General features: G+C 46.5%; 1 protein-coding gene and 1 long non-coding RNA gene across 3 annotated transcripts in view; one reads left to right on the forward strand and one right to left on the reverse strand.

Annotated features, from left to right (window-relative positions):
* The window catches only part of LOC128333795 (probable hydrolase PNKD), a 53766-nt gene extending 39545 nt beyond the window's left edge, over positions 1 to 14221 (forward strand). Inside the window, exons 4-9 of one of the 2 annotated variants that reach the window (XM_053269793.1) lie at positions 6280 to 6338; positions 6683 to 6775; positions 7147 to 7310; positions 8581 to 8667; positions 9687 to 9802; positions 11304 to 14221. In XM_053269793.1, the coding sequence (XP_053125768.1) occupies positions 6280 to 6338; positions 6683 to 6775; positions 7147 to 7310; positions 8581 to 8667; positions 9687 to 9802; positions 11304 to 11477 (693 nt within the window). In that variant the 3' untranslated portion in view covers positions 11478 to 14221. The other variant, XM_053269804.1, reaches the window with a different exon arrangement.
* A 518-nt stretch (positions 14222 to 14739) lies between these two features.
* Positions 14740 to 22224, reverse strand: LOC128333801 (uncharacterized). The gene is made up of 2 exons (XR_008311078.1): positions 21994 to 22224; positions 14740 to 18264 (listed from the first exon to the last, which is right to left on the reverse strand). It is a non-coding gene; the product is annotated as an uncharacterized LOC128333801 (long non-coding RNA).
* Positions 22225 to 23786: the final 1562 nt, after the last annotated feature.

Raw genomic sequence — 23786 nt, forward strand, 5'->3', positions numbered from 1 at the left:
ATGCTTCTCTGTGGGCCAGTTTTGTAATCAAAACTATCATTCTCCAAGCTGAATTCCTTCCTGTGGGGGAGGTATCTGTGGTTCCTTTTTTTCACCCCTGCAGTGGGAAGCAGCTGGGGGAAGGGGAATTTTACTTGCATAATTGGCTCTCAGCGAAAAGGGCTGAGCACTCTCCCCTCCCATGATCAAATGCACAGCACCCTCCCCCCAAGCCTGCATTTACCTAATAAAACAAATTATGGGAGATCAGTCACAGATCTCTCGGTATCACAAGTATTTTGGCTCTGATGATGTTGTCTTGATTTCTGGGGTCAGGCTTACTGTTATCTTATCACATGAGTTTGCAGTGACATGTCATGTGTTGTCCCTCACAGTATGAAGGCACCTTCCTCATAGCTGAGATGCTGATATAGAAAGTAGGTTTGTTTCCCTCTGTCCTGGGTTTTCTCCTCTGTGCCTATGCGATGTTTCCCCCCACATCCCCCACTCCTGACCTCAATCCCTGCTCCCACCTCCAGTGGCGACTACTTCAATATGATAGGGATTCTCGGACTTTATCCTAAAGCCATGTCTGTATTCATGGATTTGTGCAGATCCACCAGCCTCTCTCTCCTCAAGCAGCATATATTATTATTATGATTATTATTTTACACAGTCAGACAGGTGTTATTGACTGGTTTGTTTTATCCAGACATCGAGTCCTTCCCAAGCCCCTGGGATGCCAGAATTTTATTGTCAATGTTGTTGCTGTTGTTATAAATATCGTCGCAGAATATAGGCTGTTCCCAGTAAAGCTGCTTTTTGTAATTGGCTGATGGTGATTTCTGTGGCCCCTATGGTGTTGAGGTGCTCTTCAAGGTCTTTTGGGACTGCACCCAGGGCGCCAATGACCACTGGGATTATTTTGGTCTTTTTCTGCCACAGCCTTTCCATTTCAGTTTGTAGATCTTTGTATTTGGTGATTTTTTCTATTTCTTTTGCTTCTATTCTGCTATCCCCTGGTATAGCTAAGTCGATTATTTTAACTTGTTTTTCTTTCTTCTCGACTACAGTTATATCTGGTGTATTGTGTGGCAGATGTTTGTCTGTTTGTAGTCGGAAGTCCCATAATATTTTTACATCATCATTTTCTTCAACTTTTTTCAATTTCATGGTCCCACCAATTTTTGGCTACAGGTAGCTTGTATTTTTTGCAGATGTTCCAGTGCATCATCCCTGCCTCCTTGTCATGCCTTTGTTTGTAGTCAGTTTGTGCGATCTTTTTACAACAGCTGATTAGGTGGTCCACTCTTTCATCTGCTTCCTTACAAAGGCGGCACTTGCTGTTTGTTGTTGACTTTTCTACTTTTGCTCTTATTGCATTTGTTCTTAGTGCCTGTTCTTGCGCAGCCAGTATTAAACCCTCTGTTTCTTTCTTCAAGTTGCCATTCCTAAGCCACTGCCAGGTCTTGGTGATGTCTGATTTTCCACTTATATTGTGCAAATATTGACCATGCAGTGGCTTATTTTTCCATTTTTCTGCTCAGTTCTTGACTTGTTCTTTCTTGTAGACCTGCTTTGTTTCATTGGTGTTGAATAGTTTCGCATTATTGACCATTTGAAGTGCATCTTCTTCACTGTCCTTGATATATTCTTCAAGGCCTCTTTTCTCCTCCTCTACTGTTTGATGGACTTGCAGCATTCCTCTTCCACCTGAGCAGCGAGGGAGGTATAGCCTATCTACATCACTGCGGGGGTGCAGAGCATGATTGATGGTCATGATTTTCCTGGTCTTACGATCTAGCGTCTCTAGCTCTGCCTGGGTCCAGTCTATTATTCCTGCAGTGTATCTGATAACAGGTATAGCCCAGGTGTTTATGGCTTGTATGGTGTTCCCGCCATTGAGTTTGGACTTGAGGATTTTTCTAACTCTCCTGATGTATTCACTTCCAATTTTTCTTTTAACTTCAGTGTGTGCGATGTTATCAGCCTGGAGAAAGCCCAGGTATTTGTAATGTTCTTTCTCTTCCAGGTTCTTGATATTGCTTCCATTGGGCAGTTCTATTCCTTCTGTTTTTCTTATTTTCCCTCTGTTCATTATTAATGCAGCACACTTGTCTAGTCCAAACTCCATTGCTATATCGCTACTGAATATACGGACAGTGTTTAGCAGTGATTCGATTTCTGACTGGGACTTTCCATACAACTTCAGATCGTCCATGTACAGCAGATGGTTGATTTTACTGGATGTTTTAGATGTTTGGTATCCGAGGCCTTTTTTGTTTAGTATTTGTGAAAGTGGGGTCACGGTGATTACAAACAACAGAGGGGATAGTGAGTCCCCTTGGAAAATGCCTCTTCTAATGCTAACCTGTCAAAGTGTCTTGCCATTGATTGTTAACTGTGTACTCCACATGCTCATTGCTTTTTAAATAAATATCTGAATGTTTTTGCTGACACCAGTTGTTTCTAAACATTTTAGTATCCATGTCTGAGGCAATGAATCGAAGGCTTTCTTGTAGTCAATCCATGCAACACTTAGATTGGTTTTTCTTCTCTTACAGTTTTCTAAAATCATTTTGTCAATCAGCAGCTGGTCTTTTGTGCCTCTGGTGGCACAATTTCCTTTCTGTTCAACTGGAAGCTGTTTGTTAGTTAATAAGTGTTGCATAACTTCATCTGCTATTATTCCAGTTAATAATTTGAACATGGTTGGCAGACAGGTTATCGGTCTATAATTACTTGGAACTGTACCTTTTGCTGGGTCTTTCATGATGAGATGAGTTTTCCCAGTTGTTAGCCATTGTTCAATATCACCTCCTTGCAAAATGTGATTGAACTGTTTTGATAGTTGTTTATGAAGGCTTGTTAGGTGCCAAAAGCCATGCAGTTCATCATTGCCTGGAGCAGTCAAATTTTTAATTTTCTTTGCTCTTTCACTTATTAATTCTGGTGTTATTATTAGATCTTGCATTTGTTGGTTACATTTTTTGACCTCTTTCACCCAGCCTGCTTTTTTATTATAATCTATTGGATTGTCCCATAATTTCCCCCAGAATTGCACTGTTTCTTCTTTATTTGGTGTTTCTAGGTTTCTTGCAGTTTCTCCTTCTATGCTTTGGTAGAAACGTCTCTGATTTGACTGGAATTGGAGATTCTGCCTGTGTTGTGTAGTTCTGGCTTCATACCTGCTAATCTTCTTTGACACTGCTGTTGTTTGCTGCTTTATTATTTCCAGGACTTCTCTAATTTTCCTTGAATCTAGGTGGTATTTTTGGATCAGATACTGTTTGGTGTTTTCATTCTTCAGCTTCTTGTCTTTCATATCTTTCAGTTTACTAGCATCTGATCTAAGCCTGGAGATTATATTTTCTAATCTAATCTTCCATTTAGGTGATGTACTACTTTCTTTTTTGACAGGTCCACTGATCTTATATCCGAGCTCTTGTGTTGTTATTGTTGCTGCACTGTACATTAGTTGGTTTGTTTCTTGCAAATTCTTGGTTGTTATTTCTGCAAGTGCAGCATTGACATCTTTTAATACCTGAGCAAGTTGTTTTTTGGCAACTGGAAGAGCTGGAAGTCGAACCCTGGTGGTTGTTTGGTTCATGTGCTCAGTTATTTTTTTGCTTTAGTTCTTGTTGCTTTTCTGTTAAACGGCATTCGGGTTTTTGAGGTGAAGGCAAAGGGGAGTAGAGATGTGCGAACCGGTTCGAATCTCAACTGGGGTGGTTCGGAGGTTCAGATTCGAACTGAACCAGCCATCAGGTTCGAGCTGCAGATTCGAATTCGAACCGAACCAGGGGGTGGTTTGGTTTGAACCTGTTCGGACACCCAAAAATTGGTACGATGGTAGCTGGCACCCAGGGGTACCTGTCACCCAAACCCCAAAGCAATCGGACACTCGTACGATTTTTTATGAATTTTTGAAAATTATTTTTATTTTTTTCTCATAGGATATAATGGGACTCGAACCAGGCCATTATACCTTATTGTGGAGCACCCATGGGTGCCAACAACCACCCAAACCCTGAAGCAATAGGACAGTCCTACGATTTTTAATGAATATTTCAAATATTTTTAATTATTTTTCTCATAGAGTATAATGGGACCCGAACCAGTACATATCCCCTATTGTGGAGCACCTAGGGGCACAAAAGTGGGGTGGGTGGTAGACAGACAGGGGTGCCTACCACCCAAAAAACCCCAAGGCAATTGGATACTCCTCTGATTATTGGTGAATTGTTAAAGTATTTTTGAATTCCTCATAGAGAATAATTAGGATTGCAGCAAATGTATAGCTTCACGTCGGGGGGAAAGGGGTGTCGTAGAGTGGAGTGTGGTGGGTGGTAGTTCCTAGGGTGGGCAAGGGAGCTATCAGAATTATTTGAAAGGAATTGGGCAAAGGGCTGATTTTTAAGTGATTTTTGAAGTTTACGTGTCTTTAAGGTTTTTCTCCATAAAGAAGCATGGAGGTGTCAGCAAATGTATAGCTTCATGTCAGGGGCAAAGGGGTGGCCTAGAGCAGTGTGGGGTTGGTGGTAGTGCCAGGTAGGGGCAAGGAAGCTACCTGAATTTTTTCAAAGGATTTGGGCAGAGGGCTGATTTTGGGTGAATTGTTGAAGTTTACGCGTCTTTAAGGTTTTTCCTCATAAGCTATAATGGAGCTTTCAGCAGCCCCATAAGTGCACTTGGGGGGTGCTGGGGTGGCCCAGAGCGAGTGGTGGTGTATGGCACATTGGGTGCCAACCACCCCCATGGGTTGCTAACCCATGGCGTACAGGGTTCTGTTGTTTCTGAGGTGTTCTGAGTGTGGATTCTATGATAGCAAATGAGAGTGAGTGGATTCATGGTGTCTCATTGAAAATCTCCCGGGCGATGACCAATCCAGTATAGATTTATTAAAGTTACGTCTCACCATATTGTTGATGGGAGAGGCACTCTTTGTCTGGCTCCTCTGGTGAGACCTGTCCAGTATGGTTGGACCTCTGGCATAGCTCTCATCTTCCTCAGAGCACGCAAGCCCCACAACCACGCCAAGGTAGTGCCTCACTGGGGGATTATTATTATTATTTCAATTTCTATACCGCCCTTCAAAAAATGGCTCAGGGCGATTTACACAGAGAAATAACAAATAAATAAGATGGCTCCCTGTCCCTAAAGGGCTCACATTCTAAAACGAAACATAAGATAGACACCAGCAACAGTCACTGGAAGTACTGTGCTGTAGGTGGATAGGGCCAGTTACTCTCCCCCTGCTAAATAAAGAGAATCACCACGGTAAAAGGTGCCTCTTTGCCCAGTTAGCAGGGGCAAATGTGGTGTGGGTTAGTTTGGTATTGACATTTTTCTAAAAGGTGCTCTTTCCTAGTTTGATACCACTCCTGGTCGGGAAAATTAGTGTGTACACAGAGCACTGAAAATCCTCTGGGTTTTGCACAAAATACACACATTGGAACTGGGGAAACCCTCAAGGATATGTGCAGCCTAGTTTAGGAAAAATATACTGAAACGGTCCTCAGTGTTTGCTTCAGAGTTTAGAGCAATCTATGCATGTTCAACAAGCAGGTTTCTGCCATTTCTTTCCCAGGAACAATGTTAGTTCTTTGGATAAGAAAGCATCATTCGCTCCTGGGGGTGGGATAGGCGAGCGATAGAAACCCTTCCTAGCTACCTGGCCACCACAGGTCAGAACTAGGGATGGTCAGTGACTACCTAGCAGGAATGCCACTTCCTTGGAGCAGCCCAGCCTGAATTGTAACCATCCCAGAATGATAAAGTCAGAGCTAGGCAGAAAAGGGCCTCTTTGGTCTGTTTTTTGCTCCAAAATTGGCTTCTTAGCCAGGCAGTTGGATATGTTGTTCCTTAACTTTGTGTGCAGCAGGGATAATAAAGTCCAGGCAGGGGAGACCCTTTGAGGTACACAAGCCTCTCTGCCTGTTAAGCCTGCTAGTGATGCCATCTGTGTTTGTCCCTCCCAAAGCCTGTCCCTCATGCTTCATTGCTTGGCATATCACATCTGAGTGACTTTTGGTGAGACTGGTTTTGCCCTGAAATAGGATAACTTGCCTTGTGCCTTTCTCAGTCGGGCTAGCTGCTCTGTTACCCAAGTTACACTGAACTACCTCTGAATCCCTCTGTTTTTACCATGAAGCACCTGTCCCTGCACTGCAGAAGAGAGGAACTGGAAGATGCTGGCCTGGGGTCTCTCATGTTTCTGGCCAGCCCTATTCACTGCTTTTATTGGGATGCAGGGCAGCGGCTGCTTCTACATAGGCATTTCTCTCTCTTGCTCCACAGTCAGTCATTGAGGAAGAGGGAGTGACGCTGGAGGCCATCCTGTGCACTCACAAACATTGGTAAGAGAGCCCCCTGCTTTGCTTTCCCTTAGTGAGCTGCAGACCAAGAGGTTTAAAAGGGTGCCAGAATATGGTTTGCTGAGCAACCCCTTTGCAGCCCTCTTATGTGCTCTCAATGCAACAGGAATTGGCAGAAGCTTGAGATTCTAAGCGTTGGGATCCTCTGATCTCCCATCTCCTGTGACCCAATATTGCAACTGGGTGGGAACGACCTAATCATGTCTTATGGGGGAATAAGCTTCTGGGTCTGGGCAATGAAATCAGAACAGCAAGACAAGGATGGGTGGGAAAGCTGACTGCTCCAGCTTTCTCTGACGCTGTCGTGAATGTGCCTCGCCCTGCAGGGATCACAGTGGGGGGAATGCAGCACTGCGGCGGCGGCATGGCTCCTGCAGGGTCTATGGCAGCAGCTCCGATGACATCCCTGAACTGACAGAGTGAGTGACCTTTGACTTCGCGCCCCACCCCCCACCCCGGGGGTGAGGAGTATGGATACAATGTTCCCCTTTTGAGTCCAGAATGGAAAGGCAAGAACCACCCCCACCCACCCCCAGCCTGTCTGGGGATTGTCACAATCACACCGCAATTCCCAGTCTCTGCTAAAAGGTGGAGGAGGAGGAGGAAGCACACAGCAGTTGCTACAGTTCCTGGCTTTCTGAGGCAAGCTGCTGTGTCACTTGACCACAGGAAGACTCACAGGGGAGACAATATCTTGAATGCTGCTCTGAGTCCCCACATGCTTCCCAGGCTGGCTGTATGCTGCTGCCCCTTTCCTCCTCGTGACCACAAACCCAATATTGTGTTCCAGCCCGCTCTCGGACAAGGAGACAATCATGGTAGGCCGCTTGAACTTCAAGGCCCTCTTCACTCCAGGACACACTGTGGGGCACATGGTCTACATGCTGGATGGGAAACCTTTTGAAGGGCCAGCCTCTCTCTTCTCGGGAGACCTCCTGTTTCTCTCCGGCTGTGGTAAGTCAGCAGCTGAGGGCAGGGCCGACCGTGAGGGGAGCCGGTACAAATTGGAAGGGGGCCTGGGGCCCGGCTACGTTGCACATGGTTTTGTCTTGCCTCCTGCTGCCACCCCAGCCCGCGCCTGCCCCACCGCTGCTGCGAGGCTGAACCGCTGATCTTTAAAATAAGACCAGCTCACCACTTCCACCCCAGCTGCGCACATGGCAGATAGAATTATTTTAAAGATTGGTGGTTCAGCCTTGTGGCAGCGGTGGGGTGGGGCACTTCCCCCCCCCCCACCAGGGCTCGAATCTGCTCTCAGTGGCCCTGATGGAGGGAAAACTGGAGAGAAAGGGAAAGCCCCTTCCACCACACTTTCCTTTTCCCCAAGAAAGTCCTGTTTTCCACCATCTTATATCGATTTATTTCTCCTAGCCGTACCTGTCGCTAATCCCATGCATGGCAGCTCTCGCAAAAGTTCGCGAGCAGCTGTCAATTAGTGACAGGCACAGGGAGAAAGTAGGGATGCCAGCCGGCAGCGGCTGGCTGGCGGGAGCAGGCAGTGGAGCAGCGGGCCAGCCCAGCCGGCAGGAGCAGCAGGTGGCGGCCTGGCCTGGCTGCCAAGAATTGGCGGGCAGGTGGGCAGAGGTGGCGGGCCAGCTTTCTGGCCGGAAACCGCAGGCGGTGTTAGGAGAAGCAAGCTGGGCGGGGGGGTGGGGCGGGAAGTGGGGCAGAGTGGGGAGAAGCGGGCCAGCGGAGGCGCAGATACTCTGTGCCCGGCCCAGCTACTTGGAAAATAAAATCTGAACTTGGCTCCTTTAGCTGGAGGTGGCAGCTATAGCTTAGGTCTTGCGCTTTCATGTTTAGCGAGTGTGGAAATGTCTGGAACAGCCTCCAAGATGGGTGGTGGGGAGAGGTATTTGACCCATCACTGAATATGATGGGAAATATACAGTGGCCATGTTTACAGATGAGGGAAAAACTTAAGGGGATGTTGGAGGAAGATAGTTATTTTTGCTCCAGACATTGCTAGTGGGAAAGAAATGGCAGACAGTTGCTGTTTCAATATGCACAGATTGCTCTATTTTTATTTAACATATTTTTTATTTAACATATTTTTATACCACCCAAAACTTAGGTCTCTGGGCGATTTACAAGAAGTTTTACAACGGTTTACAACTCTAAACTCAGCAAATACTGAGGAGTTCTTTTTTTACTGAGACAGGGGCAGCAGGTCTTCATTCACTTCTTCCTTGTTGAATTAACTTCCTGTTCTTTGTTTATGTAGGTCGGATATTTGAAGGGACGCCAGAAACAATGCTGGCATCACTCGACACAGCAGCTGACCTTGCTGAAGATACGCTGCTTTGGCCAGGTGGATACTGGAATAGCTCTTGTTGTTCTTCCTCTCTTTCTGTTCCACCCCACATGCCAGGAGTTAGAGTTGGTACATTTCTAGGGCTCCCAATGGAGTAGGGGAGGGTTGTTGTACGTGAAGCAGCCAGTGGAGAATGCAGTGGATTGGGGTGTGGGGTGGGAGCTCATGGATGACTGGTGGGACTGCCTATGTGACACATGTTCTCCTTCTTCGTTCATGCTAGAGCTCTATGATAGGGCATGCCAGTGTATGGTCAGGTGTGTGGCCTGGGTCCTGTTTGTTGCCTAGGCAACAATGTATAGGCAGCCTAGAATTCTCTGTGTAGGAGTTGAGGGAGGCTCCTGGGCATGTGAGCCTGGCTGAGATCCAGCAGGCATGGTTGCGTCGACAATGCTGCTGTGGCCCCAGTGGTGTTACTAGCCCTATCCAGACGTTATTAAAAAAAACAATACTGTACATGAATACAAGCATACGAAAGAGCTTCAGAAGTCCCACCCCGGTGCATCATTCCCCCCTCCCCATGTACTTTTCATGGTTACGGCGGCGTTCATCTGAAGCATAGTAACCATTATGGCATGCTGGGGCCCAGCCTGCTGATCACAGAAACGCCCGCCATCACAGTGTTGGCATTTGCTGCTTCAGACAAACACTGCTTTACCTGTGAGGACAACAGTTGATAGGTGTGGGGGTGAATGTTATGCCAGGGCAACTCCTTGGTACCCTTGTATTCGTGTGCAGCATCTTTTTAAAGTAACATTTGAATAGGGCTACTGTCCCCAGAAGTTATAGGAGAATATTTCTGGCCAGTGTTAGCATCCTTGAGATTGCACAGAGGAGCAGAGCATGTGTCGTGGTCTTCTTCACAGAATCCATAGTGGAACAATTGTTTGGGAATCTGAGGAGGTGCCGTTTAAAGTTCAAGGGCACTGATCAGTGGGGCTGAGTGAGAGGATCTGTAGGCACAAACCCCTCCCTCACTGCCCCTGTTGACCATCCATGTCCTTTTTCCCTCACAGGTCATGAGTATGCCTTGGAATGTCTAATGTTTGCTAGTCTTCTGCAGCAGGAAAACCCTTTCCTGGAGCAGAAATTACAGTGGGTGAATCAACAGCGGGTGGAAAAGAGAAGCACGGTGAGAAATGGGAGTTTGGAGTCTGTCTGTGTATATGTTTGGTGTTTCCTACAGACCAGAAACATCTGACCGTCCATCTGACAGTCAGAAGAGAACTGGAAGAGGATGGGGGAAGTTGATGTGGTTTAGACACTTCTTTTAATGAATGGAAGCTTCAGCTAACTGTGAATATGTTCATCTCCCCTACTCCGTCACTTGCTGTGCAGCATGCCTGTGTCCAGTTCTCTTTGCTCCTTAGAGATTCCCTTTGTCCATTTCCTTCCATCCGCTGCAGGTGCCATGGCATTCACCCAAGAGCAGCTTCCTGGCTCTTCCTCCCAACTGGAAACACCTGGCCAAGGAGTTTCCTGTCTGTGTCTTATTCCAGCTGTGAGGGTTTGATAGTTGCATGCCGTCCTTCTGGAAGCTGAAGGGCTATAAGGCACAGGGGATATTGGAACTGGTTCTTGGAGTGAGGGAAGTGTTGCAGTTAGTGCTTGATTAGCTGGAATCTGCTTGACTCTTGGATCTCCTTCATTAAAGCACATGCTGAGATGTCATGCCCTTGTCTCAGTTGATTGCTGTGCAGTTTCTCTTCCGTTCTCTGGCATTTTAATAGCTTGTGCTACAATTATTGCCTCCAGCATGTAGCATTATACCGGAAAGCCAATGCTAAGCTGATGCAAGAACTCCTACAAATGTGTGCAGAGAGATCCCCTCCACCTGCATGACTTTTGGACACCTCCCCCCACCTTTGTCACTTGTTCCCACTTTTGCTCTGGTTTCATTCCCTAGGTCCATAACGGTCTTCCTGTTCTTCTCTTTTCATCAGTTTGCTTCTTCCCTCCCCCTAAAAGTCCTTCCTTGACCCATTCCTGCCGCCCAGTTCCCCCAGCTAGTATAGCCCCCTGCAACTGTTTGAATCTCCCCTTCCACACAACTCACTGACAATTCCAGCCCTGTCTCTAACACCGTCACCACCCCTGACTTAAGCCACTAACACAGCCTGCAAGCTGCATTCATCTGTTCTCTGCAGGAAATGGTGATAGTCTTAACCTTAGCTTAGGTTAACAGTGGCTTGATTGGAATCTGTGCAGAATTTATAGCTCAGTTGCTTCCATGGTAGAGCTCAAGGTGGATGCATGGGGTTCTCAGGTGGTCAGCCATCCAAGCACTGAACAAACCCTGGCCCGCTTGGCTTCAGCAAGGTTGATGCATCATGTGCCCTCAGATAACATCCTGGGACAACAGAATAACAGCAGTATGATGCTCACATCCTGCAAGCAGTCTCCCAAGAACCAAGATCAAAAGCATTTCAAGTCAAATGCATGTAGGTCAAAGATGAGAAGGTGGAGGAGGCCTGTTTTGCTCCTTTGGCCAGCATCTTGGCTTTCTCGTCATTTCCCACCCTAGTGCAAAAGAAAACAACAAACCTGTTATGGTTATGAGAGTAATGACGGCTATTTTCCACCCATTGCCCACATTCATCATATGTCCCTGCCTTGTTTTCTCTCTCCCACAGTGTCCCTCCACTATTGGCGAGGAGAAACAGTATAATCCTTTCCTGCGGACTCACTGCCAGGAGGTACAAGAAGCTGTGGGTCTACAGCGCCAAGGGGATGAGGACTGGGACATCTTCAGGGCCCGGGTATTGAAGGAAGTGCGGAAGCGAAAGGATGTCTACAAAGCAAACTAGCAGTTGGGGTAGTACCAGGCTGGAGCAAGGTGTACCCACATGCAGGGGCTGAGCGTAGCCTCTGTGAGGAGCCCAGTCATGAAATGGGCTCTATCCTACTTACGAGAGATCTCCTTGGATGCTGCTCTCTCTCACAACATGAAGTAAAAGGCAACTTTGAGGTTGAAGCTCTTTTCCTGAGCTCCCCCAGAAGTTCTGGCTGCCAGTGCTGCTTACCCATCTCACATGAAGAATAGGGCCTGAGACCTTCAGTCGAAAAAGAGTGTCGTGGTGGAGTCTCATGGAGGATGGAATGGATTTTTGAGAGACACAGTATTATTTGGTGGCTTAGTGTCCCCTGTTTATGTACAACAACCCCCCCACACACACACACACACTGCTCTGAGAGAGCACAGGGCAAAGCTTGAAAGACATACCGAGCTCTGTGACTTCTTTTTCAAAATGTGTATGTTCGAGTATGTCTGCCTATTGTTATCTCGGGGATCTCCTGGGTCTTGCTATAAGCACAGTTCCAATGTTTCCCCCCACCCCTTTCATCTGGAGAGACAGGTGGACACACAAGGCCCTGTTTGGTTTTCCAATCCTGTCTCAGATTAGAAGGAACTTCCATCTGCCTTCTCCTAAGACTTGCTCTTGGGCAGCTCTTGTTCTTCATCTTCAGCTTGCTCTTCCTCTTTTGACTTGGATTTTTAAAAAATTATCTCTGCAGTCAAGCAGATCAGCATATTCCTAGCCACAAGTCTGAACATGGGTCACATACCTGAGCGAAGCTTGTGAAACATAGAGCACTCTTCCAACTGCCTCTCAAAGCACAAACTGTCCTAGGAGAATAATAAATTCAGAGCAGAAGAATAGAGCCAGGTAGATATTCCTCCTAGCAGACCCAATGCAGGCCCTTCAGTAAGGATATATGGCTTACTTCCACTTGGAAATGGTAGATGAACATTCACATTCTCTGAAACGTGATCTCAACAGTGTGGCCATGTGGATGCCATTGGTAGGTGTGTAAGTTTGGTTCGAGCTACTCTTCCTAGTGTATGAATAGCAGAACACAGGTTTGGTTTTGGTTTTTTAATCAAGGTGGTCTGAAAAAGTGTTAACTTTGTAGCCAACTTTGTAGTAAAGTAGTAAACAACACTATAAAGCTTTTTCTACATTTTTTGACATTTTAAATTTGTGTCCATCCTGGATGCTACAAATATTTGACTGTATTTTGGAAAGACTTAAAACACATTTTTGTTATTGTTTGTTCCTGTAACATTTTGATGAGCTGCTATTTTGATTTGCACCTTCAGTTCTACAGAGATACTTTGTGGTGTCAGAAAAACAAAAGTTTCAAGAATTAAGGGTTATAATGATGCATATTGTTGGTTTAACCTAAAATGCATTAATGCTTTAACCTCAAAAAGTTAATAACAACTTTAAAAGCAATCCTGTTTGTGCTGTGAAATGGGTACCTACACAGGCTTCACTCAGCAGGAAAGAGTATAAAGTGGAAAGAGCTGCATTAAGCCAACCCAAGAGCTTGATGCTGGTGGGAGAAAGCTCAAGCCACAGATCAAGCATGGCAATAGAAGGTGTGAAAGCATGGTGTCTCCAGTGTCTCATTTTGAATGAAAAAATGTATCAGATCTAGAGGCTCCAAGCAAGACCTGTCCAGTAGAACCCTAGAAGAATGCCCATCCAAGCAGAGGAACTGGAAAACAAATAAGCACAGATGACTCGGTCTGAATACAATTGAGGCTACTTTCTCTGGATTAGAGTACAGTCTGAGTGACATGGTCTGCAGTCAACACTTGTGTATGATACTCAGAAGTAAGCCCCACTGAGCCGAGAAACATATGCAACCTAAATTTTGTTCCTATAACTGACTTTTGAAGGAGAACATGCTGATGAGTAGCACAAGGCATTGGTGATGCCAGAATCATTTTTGCTAGAGAAGGGGAAACTGAATAATGTAGACCAGGTTTTTGTTTTTTCCTAAAGGTTTTTTTGCTGCTTTTACGAGCATGGTTTTATAAACCGGCTCTCTCTACCCCTTTGCATGAGGAGAGGTAGCATGAGAGTTTTGCTCTGTTAGTAGCTTTTCTGTTCTGTCAATGATGTTCATGACCAAGGTCACTCTTCTCAGGCCTTTGGATGCATGCATCCAAGGCCTCTGTTACCTTGCTTACAGCAGGGAAGCCTATTTGAGTGATGATTGTTTTCATGCTAAATTCGCTGAAGATTTACAGAGATTTGTAGCAGATGTGGAGCAGAGTCTGGCTTATAAGAAGGCAACAGGTGGCTGTCAATCTCCTAGGATTTAAAATTGCTCTTTTTCTGAGCCTCTCTGTTTAGGATCACAGTGTCTGGTGGACGGAGTTCAGCAGCTACACATAGGGAAAGCAAACACTCCTCACCCAGCCTTTTGTATACAACCTTGCACAAGTCTATAGGCTTTTCCATTCAAAATAGTGCCTGCTCCCTGAATTGTAGGTCTAGTGAGTCTTGGGCTAATACACTACCAGCAAGGCACTTCCACAGACTAGGACTGATGATTCCTTGTCTGTGTTCTCTTGTTTTTAGAATCAGTTTGTTGTGAACAAATTACATACTTGAGCCAGGTTGATGGGCGTGGTTAGTCATGGAGTATGACATTGTATCCTGATGTGATACAGTGTCTAGCTTATGGGTTAGGGCTCAATACTTTTGTAGAACATGCTGTGGATTTTAAACTCCCAATAAATTGATCTTGGACTTTTCTTGGGTTTTGAACAGACTGCTTTGTTTCTGGAAAGAAGTGTTTTAAAAACAGCTTTTAAAATGCTGCTATGGGATTAGTTTGATACCACCAAGCTTGTAGGGTTCCCTATCCACTTAACTGCCAATTCCCCTGCAGTCTCTTTGTTATCCAAGGGTTTATTTTTTAATATGTGTCAGCCTTCTTCCAAGGAGCTCAGGACCCTGTATCTGGTGTTGCCATACCCCTCTTTTTATCCTAATAACCCTGTGAAGTAGGTTAGGTTGACAGATAGTGACTGGCCCATATTTCCCCATCAAATGTTGTGGCTTAGGGACTTTAGCTTGAATCTCCCCAGTCTAAATCCAACACTGGAGCCAGCCATTCCTCTGTTCCGGGTCTCACCAATTCTTACTATCCTGAAAAATAACCTCCAGCCGCCTCTCCCCCCCCCTTTAAAATCTATCTATCTATCTATCATATGTATATACCAACTGATGTGTATCTCTAGGTGGTGTACACAATTTCAAACAAATATAAAACGGTAAAAAAACAATTTTACAGAATGAAAAAAGTTAACAATTTCATGGAATAAAAACAAACAATTTAAAATTAATTTCAGTTAAAAGCCTAGGAGAACAGGTATGTCTTGAAGGTCTTCCTAAAAGCAGAGATGGAGATGCCCTTATTTTGACAGGGAACATATTCCAAAGCCCCGGAGCAGCCACAGAGATGGCCCAGTCCTGAGTCGTCACCAAACGAGCTGCTGGCAACCATAAACAGACCTCTCCAGATGATCTCAACAAGTGACATGGTTCACGACAAAGAAGGTGCTCTTTTAAGTATCCTGGACCCAAGCCATTCAGGGCTTTATAGTAGGGGTTTTGCAAACAGGTTTGATGTCTAACTCAGACCAAACACCCCCGAATGTTCAGGGGGGTTGCGGACCATTTTAGTTTTTTAATAATAATTTTTTAATATAACCTTATTCCCACTCGGGAGTTCCTGGAGGTGGCGGGGGTGGGGGTACACATAGGTTCCTCCTCCTCCCACACCTTCCTCATGCCCCCCTCAGCCGGTTTGGCCAGTTTTCAGCCTTCACCCAGCGGCCTGGCGGCCATTATGGAGCCCGCACGCCTGCACACTTGGCCTCTGCCGGTGCCAAGTGACTGCCGGGCCACCGGGTAAGGCTGAACCAGCTGAGGGGGGCATGCGGAAGGCCTCCAGGAACTCCTCCAAGGGGGAATAAGGTAAAATAATCTAACTAAAATGGTCCGCGAACCCCCCACCCGTGGACCGAACAGAGTCTGGGGTGGTGGTGTTGAGGAGGTGCCAGACCAAACTGGCCCGGTCGGGTTTGAGTCCGGTCCGTACTCGAACTGAATCAAGCCAGCCAGTTCCATGTACATCCCTACTTTATAGGTAATTGCCAGCAATTTCTATTTCACTCGGAAATATATCAGCAGCTAATGCAGTTTTTTTCAGATGGGTATAGTGTGGTCTCTTCAAATTGTCCCAGAAACCAGTCTGGCTGCTGCATTCTGTACCAGTTATAGTTTCTGTACTACATACAAAGGCAGCCTCACTTAGAGTGCATTACAGTAGTCAAGCCTGGAGGTTGCCAGAATATGCACCACTGTTTTAAAGTCATTTACCTCTAGAAATGGGTGTAGCTGACATATTATTTATTTGTTTGATTTATCAAAATTTATTTAGCTGAAGCCGATAAAAAGTGCTCTAGGCTAGGGATGTTCAAACAGGTTCAATGGTTCGGGGTCAAACCGAACCACCCCCTGTTCAGTCTGACCCTGCACCGACACACACACCCCAGCCTGTTTGGGGATTTGCGAGGTTTTTGTTTGGGGGGAAAATTAAACTTACCCCCTCTGGGAGTGGTTCTCCAAGGCAGCGGGGTGTGTGTGTGTCTGTGGAGGTTCCCACTCCCACTGCCGGCCTCCCATCCATCCAAAACTGGCCCGGTTTTGGTGGCCATTTTGGAGGCCACCGTGCCTGCGCAATGGGCCTCTGCGTGGCCTGGCATAACATATGCATGACCTGGCATGAGATACAGAGTTTCCACCAAGTAGCCATGGACCAGGCTGTCAGACTGGAAAGATTTTTAAATGATCGCTAGATTCCTCTCTACATCACCATGATCGTTCACATACTCTACCCTGTTCAGCCAGTACTATATCAAGGGCCAGCCGGTTATCCAAAGCCATAGCCCCAATTTGCTCCACCTCCATCTGGAGGTCCTGCAGGGTGCTGGCTGCAGCTGGGAAGGCAGCTTGCAAACCTGCTGAAACATTCACCAGGTCGCACTCCAGCTCAGATCCTCCCAACCATGGAAAAATAGCCCTCACGGCTTAATGGAATTCCTTATGGCCAGAGGGGTACCTGCCCTCTTCTTGACTCAGGTGTTCAGTGCCTTCCAGAGAGGGATGCGCCATGACTGGGGGCACCCACACTCCAACCATGCAGGTTCCCTTGAAGTTTCCTGGCAAGGATTTCATGGCGACATCCCTGCAAATCCAATACCATCCCTTGAGGTCAGCCCTTGCCCAGTACCTCCCAGTAGGATCCTGCCCATCCTCACACTCCCTCTCCCATTCAGGAACATGCATAAGCAGTCGCCACTGTACCAAGGAAAGGGGAGATTCATTGACACTGATCTCCCCATTATCCAGTGCCCACACACAACCGGCAGTGGTGCCCACCTGCCAGGCTTCCATTCCCTAAACCCTAAACACCCAGAGATGAAAGTTTGGGCAGTATAGAAGCTTGATAGGTAAACAAACAAATAAATAATTGGTACAATAGGTAGTGTTGGTAACTTTAGCCCAGGCCTGCTCAACTTAGACCCCCCAGCTGTTTTTGGACTACAGCTCCCATAATCCCCAGCCACAGTGGCCAATAGTCAGGGATTATGGGAATTGTAGGCCAGCGTCTGCAGGAGGGCTGAAGTTGAGCAGGCCTGCTTTAGCCCCTTTCAGGGCAATATTCCCATTAGGCTGGAGGGTGGCCACATTCAGATACTGCCCCACCCCACTCTGTCATTTGTAATGCAAAAGAAGGGTCTGCCTTGCACCCTGACAGCTGTGGCTATCGGGTGGTAGTCTGGCAGTCAGTCTTGTTTTAGTTTGCAGTAGAGTACTAGAGTTTGCTTACAGCCATGGACTCTCTTGAGTAACCACCTCCAGGGGGATAGGCTTTTGTACCACATGTCCAGGGACATGACTGCAAACCCAGCAGTTGGCAAGGTTAGCGGAAACAGTGGTCACGTTCACAGCAGCTATCCACAGGTTGGTCTCCCATCCAGCAGATGAAGGCCTTACAAACCAAGCCAGGCCCACAAAACCAGCAATAACAACCCCAGGACCATGATAAGCCATTCTCCTCATGTTAGGCCGTCTTTTGGCTTAGACAGATTCATGGAGGACAAGTCTGTCAATGGCTACTAGTCTGGTGGTTGTGGGCCATCTCCAGCCTCTGAGGCAAGATGCCTCCAAATACCAGTTGGAGGGGAGCAACAGCAGGAGGGGGGCATGTCCTCATCTCTTGCATAAGGGCTCCCCAGAGGCATCTGGTGGGCCACTGTGTGAAATAGGATGCTGGGCTAGATCGGCCTTGTGCCTGATCCAGCAGGGCTGTTCTTATGTTATGTTCTCTTCCTCAGCCACCAGAAACATAAAGGACAGGGCAGCAGATAGATACTCCGTCACCATGTGGCTTGACCAGAAACTAAAATTGGGACCTTCCTTGGGTGGCTGCTGCTGATGGCGGTTAGCCCGGCCTGTCACATTGCTGGTCCTTCTTCTGGGTCTGGGTTGCTGTCCTCTGGAGGCTCCCTCGGGGCCACCTTCTAGCAATGGGATGCATGGATCCAGGTACTCCTTCCCTCACACTTGACTGCCGTTTGGGTCACCAGCCAAATCTGGAAAGGACAGGTCCTTTTCAGGGAAAGACAGTTCTTCCTCCAAAACTCTTTGATGAGGGCCCAGTCTCCGGGCTGGAGGGCGCTGACAGGCTCCAATCGCAGGTTCAGACCAGGCCTCCTTCACACACCTGTTAAGAGACTTAAACACATTAGTGGGGGGGTCACACAATATTGAGTTATGTCAGTGTCCAGTTGCACCCGACTTTCCCTGATAGGTTTGGTGGGAGGCTCCATTCCCACCCTCATAGGTCCCCGCCCCCCCCCCACTGGTTCATGAGAGGTAAGCCCATGTCTCTCCTCAGAGCCATCTCTGATAGACATCAGAGCACAGGGTAAGACATCTGTCCAGGGCAGATTAGAGTCTTGCGTCACTTTAGCCAGTGTAGTCTTTAAGTTCAGGTAACTGAGATAGTCAGAATCTTGGGATAAAATCAGTCAATAGTCACTTGTCATTCAATAGTCATCTGTCCATCCTGGAAAAATACAAACCCACCACCAGCAGGTGGCGGCAATGTCCATCTGGAGGGACTTGAAGGGTCTCTTTGTCTGGGGGCCTTGCAGATGGTCATGTCTTCGCTTCTGGTCCAACGTTGTGGGCCTGACAGGTGGAACATGAGTGGCAGAGCTGCTGGGCTTAAATGCTCGCAAAAGGAGACAACCAAAAAATTATACAAACCAAAAACTATACAAATTACTAAATTACTAACAACTACTAACAACTAACTATTCCCCTCTTTGTTCATGCACGAGCTTAATTTCATGAGTCCACGTAAACAAAATGCTTAACCAGTTCATCTGTAGCTCAGATGAAGCAGGTGGTGCTACATGCCTTGGACATTCTGGCTGTAGCCGACTCACAGGCAAAGATGCCATTCCCCCTCTGTGGTTGCCTGCTGAAGGTAGGGCACGTCCTCTTGAAGCAGGGGTGGTACCCTTGGGGTGTATGTGGTTTACATGGAGCAGCTAATCCAAGCCAGTAGCAGAAGTGTGAGTGCGGCAATGTACAATAGCCAGGGCTATCGATATAAGAATAGCCTGAAAGAGTTCAAAAATTAGATCAGCATGTGAGATTGGGGTCCCCGCCGAGGTGAGGAATCCCCTCCTCTCTAGAGGGCCCCAAAAGAATGTGTGACCCCAAAGACACAATGACCGTCAGTGTAGATAGTAGAGCGTTGGCCAACGGCAAGTGTGCAAGCACAGGTAAAAGCTATCAGCTCATCGAGTGGGGCGCTCCTATAAGTGGATAAAGAAAAACCTCAAGCACAGAGAAATCATCACAAACAGCATACCCAGTACACAGTGTTCATTGTTCATCACAGAGACAGGAACCATCAACACAGAAGATCAGATCAGCCTTCTGCTAAGGTGGAAATCAAGCAAGGCATTATTTAGAGATAAATAGTCATGAGGTAGTTCATACCAGGAAGCAGGGTTGAGGGGTTGGCAATGGATAATGGTAACATTTGCTGTAGCTAAAAGCTGAATTTAACACTTTTTCTGGTGGCCAGCTGACAGGTGCTGGGTCTTACCAACCATGAGAAGTGCCTGGACCATGTGGGGGACCGCCAAGGTCAAGGGGTGCCCCAGCACTTGATCCTGCATCTTCTCTAGCAGTGAGGCAGCTGCTGCCACAGCCCAGATGCATGGTGGGAACACCCTGGCAACTGCATCAGGTTATTGACAGCAGTACGTAACCAGGTGGTAGGCGGAGCCAAAAGGTTGGGTAAGGACTCCAGAAACGATCCCCTCCATTCCATGGCAATATACGGTGAAAGGTTCCTTGTAGATGGAAGACATCCTCCAGCTCAGGGGTCCACGGGATAGGGGCTGAAACAAACTCAGGAAGTACAACACAGCCATGTCTAGACAAAGACGTCCATTGTTACAACAATGGTCTATAACAAGTTAGGACTCTCAAAATTGCCTCAGCCCTCGTGGGCTTCAGGTGTCATTCCTCAGCAGAAATCACATGACCTACAAACACAATCTGTGGGAAACAAAAATGCAACTTTTCTCTAGTCTCCTTATGTCTCTTCTTAGCTAGGAACCCAAGTGGGTGGAGCGTATGTTGTTCACACTCTTCTCAGTCTCTGACTCTACCTGCAGGCCTTCTGGATGTAGTACCAAAACATAAATGCAATATCAGAAACATAAGTCAATACTGTAGTGGAAAATCATATTAGCAGTAGCAAAAACAGCTGCAAATGGGTGACAGAAACCACACAATAAATTTGATACCATGAGGAAAAAGAAGTAAAGCTTGCTCTTCTTACAGGTAATGTGTCTGATCCAGCCTCTTTCAGGAAGAGGCCCACAAAGAAGGAGGGCTGTCATTAAGTACCTCAGCTGGCCACCTGAGGCACTGTTGAAAAGCCCCTTCTGTTGCTAAAGCCATAATTAATTTAGCAGCCAAATCCTGTGGTTTATCCACATAACCCCCATCTCTGGGGTACGGTAAATAGTGGCATTTATGTTGAGGAGCAAGTCCTTTCCCAAAAGGTTGACAGAAATGGTGTCGGAGCACCAAAAACAGAATATTAACACACAACAAAAGCCCAACCTGCACAGAGGCAGGTTGTGAGGCTGGTAAGGCACTATGGCTCCTCCCCTTTCTCACAGCATTGTCAGTAACATTCAGTCAAACATACTGTACCAATATCTACTATAGGATCAACAGCATTTCCCTTTACAGAACAAAACAGACTGACAACAACACAACAGATAAAACAAAAGAAGAACCTGGTTCAAAAATGTTCAGTTGAATTACAGTGTTCAGGCCCTAGGGTTTTTCCTGGCTCCTGTGCAAAGACCCCATGTGGCTGATGGACATCATGGACGCTCCTTTTCCTTTTCCTCTTCTTTGTTTCCCCGATAAACTGGCTGGTTGCAATAGTAGTAATGATTTGAGCTAATGCCTGGTTAGCCTGGGGACAGAACTTTGCCTTAGCCTCCTCTCTCCGTTCTTGGCCTGCTTCTTTGTCTGACGGAATTGTCTGCCAACCTGCATTAATTTGCCCCCTGTTGTAAGTTGCGAACTGGTGCTCTCACCCTAACCCGGCTGCCTGCCAAGGAGGGTTAATAATGCTGGATGGAGTTTTTTTTCTTTTGCTCTAGGCTGGTGACCTGGCATCCAATTGTAAAGATAAGAATAGTGAATTGGCCATGCTCCCAGACCTTTCTGAAGGCAGGGGCAGGAGCTGTCTCTCACTGAAACAGCATGAGCAAAATATCTGAGAGACAGAGATTTTTCTTTGAGGATAAAGATGAGCTTGCGTACTTTTGCTTTGAATGGCTACCCTCTAGAATATTTCAAAGGTGCACAAGGACCTCCGTGCCGGAGCTCCCTTCCGGTTAGAAGGAGCTTTGGGTCTTGGCAGATGAGATCCACCCCCACCGTGGTACACACTGGGTTGCCTTCTCCCTCTAATTCTGATGCATAAACCCAGTAGGACTGTCAGTGGAGAGATATTTTGACTGGCCTGATCCCCCAATCCGTGACTCTAATGTCACCTCCTTCGGTTCCTACCAAAATCCCCACCCCTATAGGGTCCCTGCAACGGCTTTTCACAAGTTGCCCTGCCATCATCTATCTCCTGATGGCTCCCAGGTCAGTGGCTATTTCTGGTCCGACCCCCAATCGCTAGCACCTGCAATCTCCGACCAGGTGCTATGGACCACATGGTCCCTGCCTTTTCAGGCAAGAGCTCTTCAGATTACAGACACACAAGGTAGGTGGTCTTACACAGGGCATCCCCTGTTTCCATCCAACACAAGGGTAGGGAAGACTTCTTTGAGAACACAGCTGGCACCTATGCTCTCTGCCCCCGCTGGGTGTGTGCGTGCTCCTAGGTACTAACCTGATTCAGATGCTGGTCCTTTGATTCCTCCACGGGACGATTCTTGGTGCTTACTGCGGGCTGTTGGCTCAGCCCGAGTCCTGCCTATCCCTCCTTTCTGAAACCAAATTGTTGGAGAAATTCTCTTGTAATGCTAGGGTTCTTTATAGGCAGGGTCCATACCGTTCCATCAGATTCAAAGCTTTATTGATGATGGTACTGGGTTTCCATCAATCACCAGAGTGAGAGAAGAAGAACTCCGCAAAGTGGTGGTTACAGATTATCTACCAAAGCCTTATCAGTTATGCAAATACATTTGGTAAGAATTAGTATCTGTACATTGGACATCTTCAGACCAGCACTGACCAATCACAGTACACTAGGTTAGATACATTTCTATAGCTACTGTGCATGTCCAACCTTCAAGCCACAAAGAGGCTATTGTTTATTGTTTTGCACTCACAGCACCTTCCACAAATACCACAGACAGGGAGTAAAACTTTGGTTCACTTCTCCATCTTTGATTCCCCCCCCCAAACCTCATTGATTTCAATGGCACTTTCTCATGACTCCAGTGACAGTGTTTTCACACACACAGTATCCAGTAGATGCCTGTGCCACTTCCACATTGACAATGCACATGTAGCACTTTCATTTGCAGTGGAAGTGCCAGCCCTGCACAAAACAAAATACTGTGTGTGGCTTTTCTGAAAAACAACAGTGATAACTTTAAGAAGTACAACTGCACCTCCAATGACAACTCAACAACACCTACATTACTTTGAGGAAAGACATTTCGATCCTTTCCAACACAATTTCACACCAGCGGAAATATCAAGTGGCTCATTTCTTCCTGAACTCTGGAGAGGAGAGCTGGTCTTGTGGTAGCAAGCATGACTTGTCCCCTTAGCTAAGCAGGGCCCGCTCTGGTTGCATATGAATGGGAGACTAGAAGTGTGAGTGCTGTAAGATATTCCCCTTGGGGTGGAGCCGCTCTGGGAAGATCAGAAGGTTTCAAGGTCCCTCCCTGGCTTCTCCAAGATAGGGCTGAGAGAGATTCTTCCTGCCTGCAAGCTTGGAGAAGCTGCTGCCAGTCTGTGAAGACAATATTGAGTTAGATAGAACAATGATCTGACTCAGTATATATGGCAGCTTCCTATGTTCCTAACTGTATTATTCCACAGAGTAGGTGAGGGAAATCACATGGTGAATGTCCCTGAATGTAGGTAGTAGGCTAAAATCCTTCTCCATGACATGCTAGCTTTCCATGTGTAGATGTTTCCAACATGGTGAATCATGCAAAAGTGTGCTTTGTGCCCTCCTGCCACAGTCTGATGTGGCCCAGGCAAAGAAGAGTTGTACTATGTGTATGTTTGAATTGGTTCCAAGTAATGGCTGCAATATTTGCACTTTGAAAGTGAAAGCCTAGAAAGGACTTCCATGATGGCCTCTGTTTTCCAGTTCTGCAGAGGCCTCTCAGTTATTCCTTCTATGCCATCTTCAGCTACTGTCATGACCAGCAGCTCCTCATAGTCTTGCCTGACTTTTTCTTCTCTCCACTATGTTCCCTCCAACAATTGTTTAATTGTTGTTATAAAATGTTTTTAAATTGTTAATTGTTGTTATATTGTTTTTAATTTGTTTTAGCTCTTTATTGTTTTAGTGGTTTGTTTTAATTGTAAGCCACCCTGAGCCATTTTGGAAGGGCGGTATATAAATAAAATAAATAATAAATAAACATCCTTCTCCTGGTTAAGAAGGGACATAAAACCAATATATTCTCAGTACCAAATGTCACTTCCTGCTGGGACAAA

The sequence above is a fragment of the Hemicordylus capensis genome, chromosome 1 (genome assembly GCF_027244095.1).
Source record: "Hemicordylus capensis ecotype Gifberg chromosome 1, rHemCap1.1.pri, whole genome shotgun sequence".
Taxonomy (NCBI): domain Eukaryota; kingdom Metazoa; phylum Chordata; class Lepidosauria; order Squamata; family Cordylidae; genus Hemicordylus; species Hemicordylus capensis.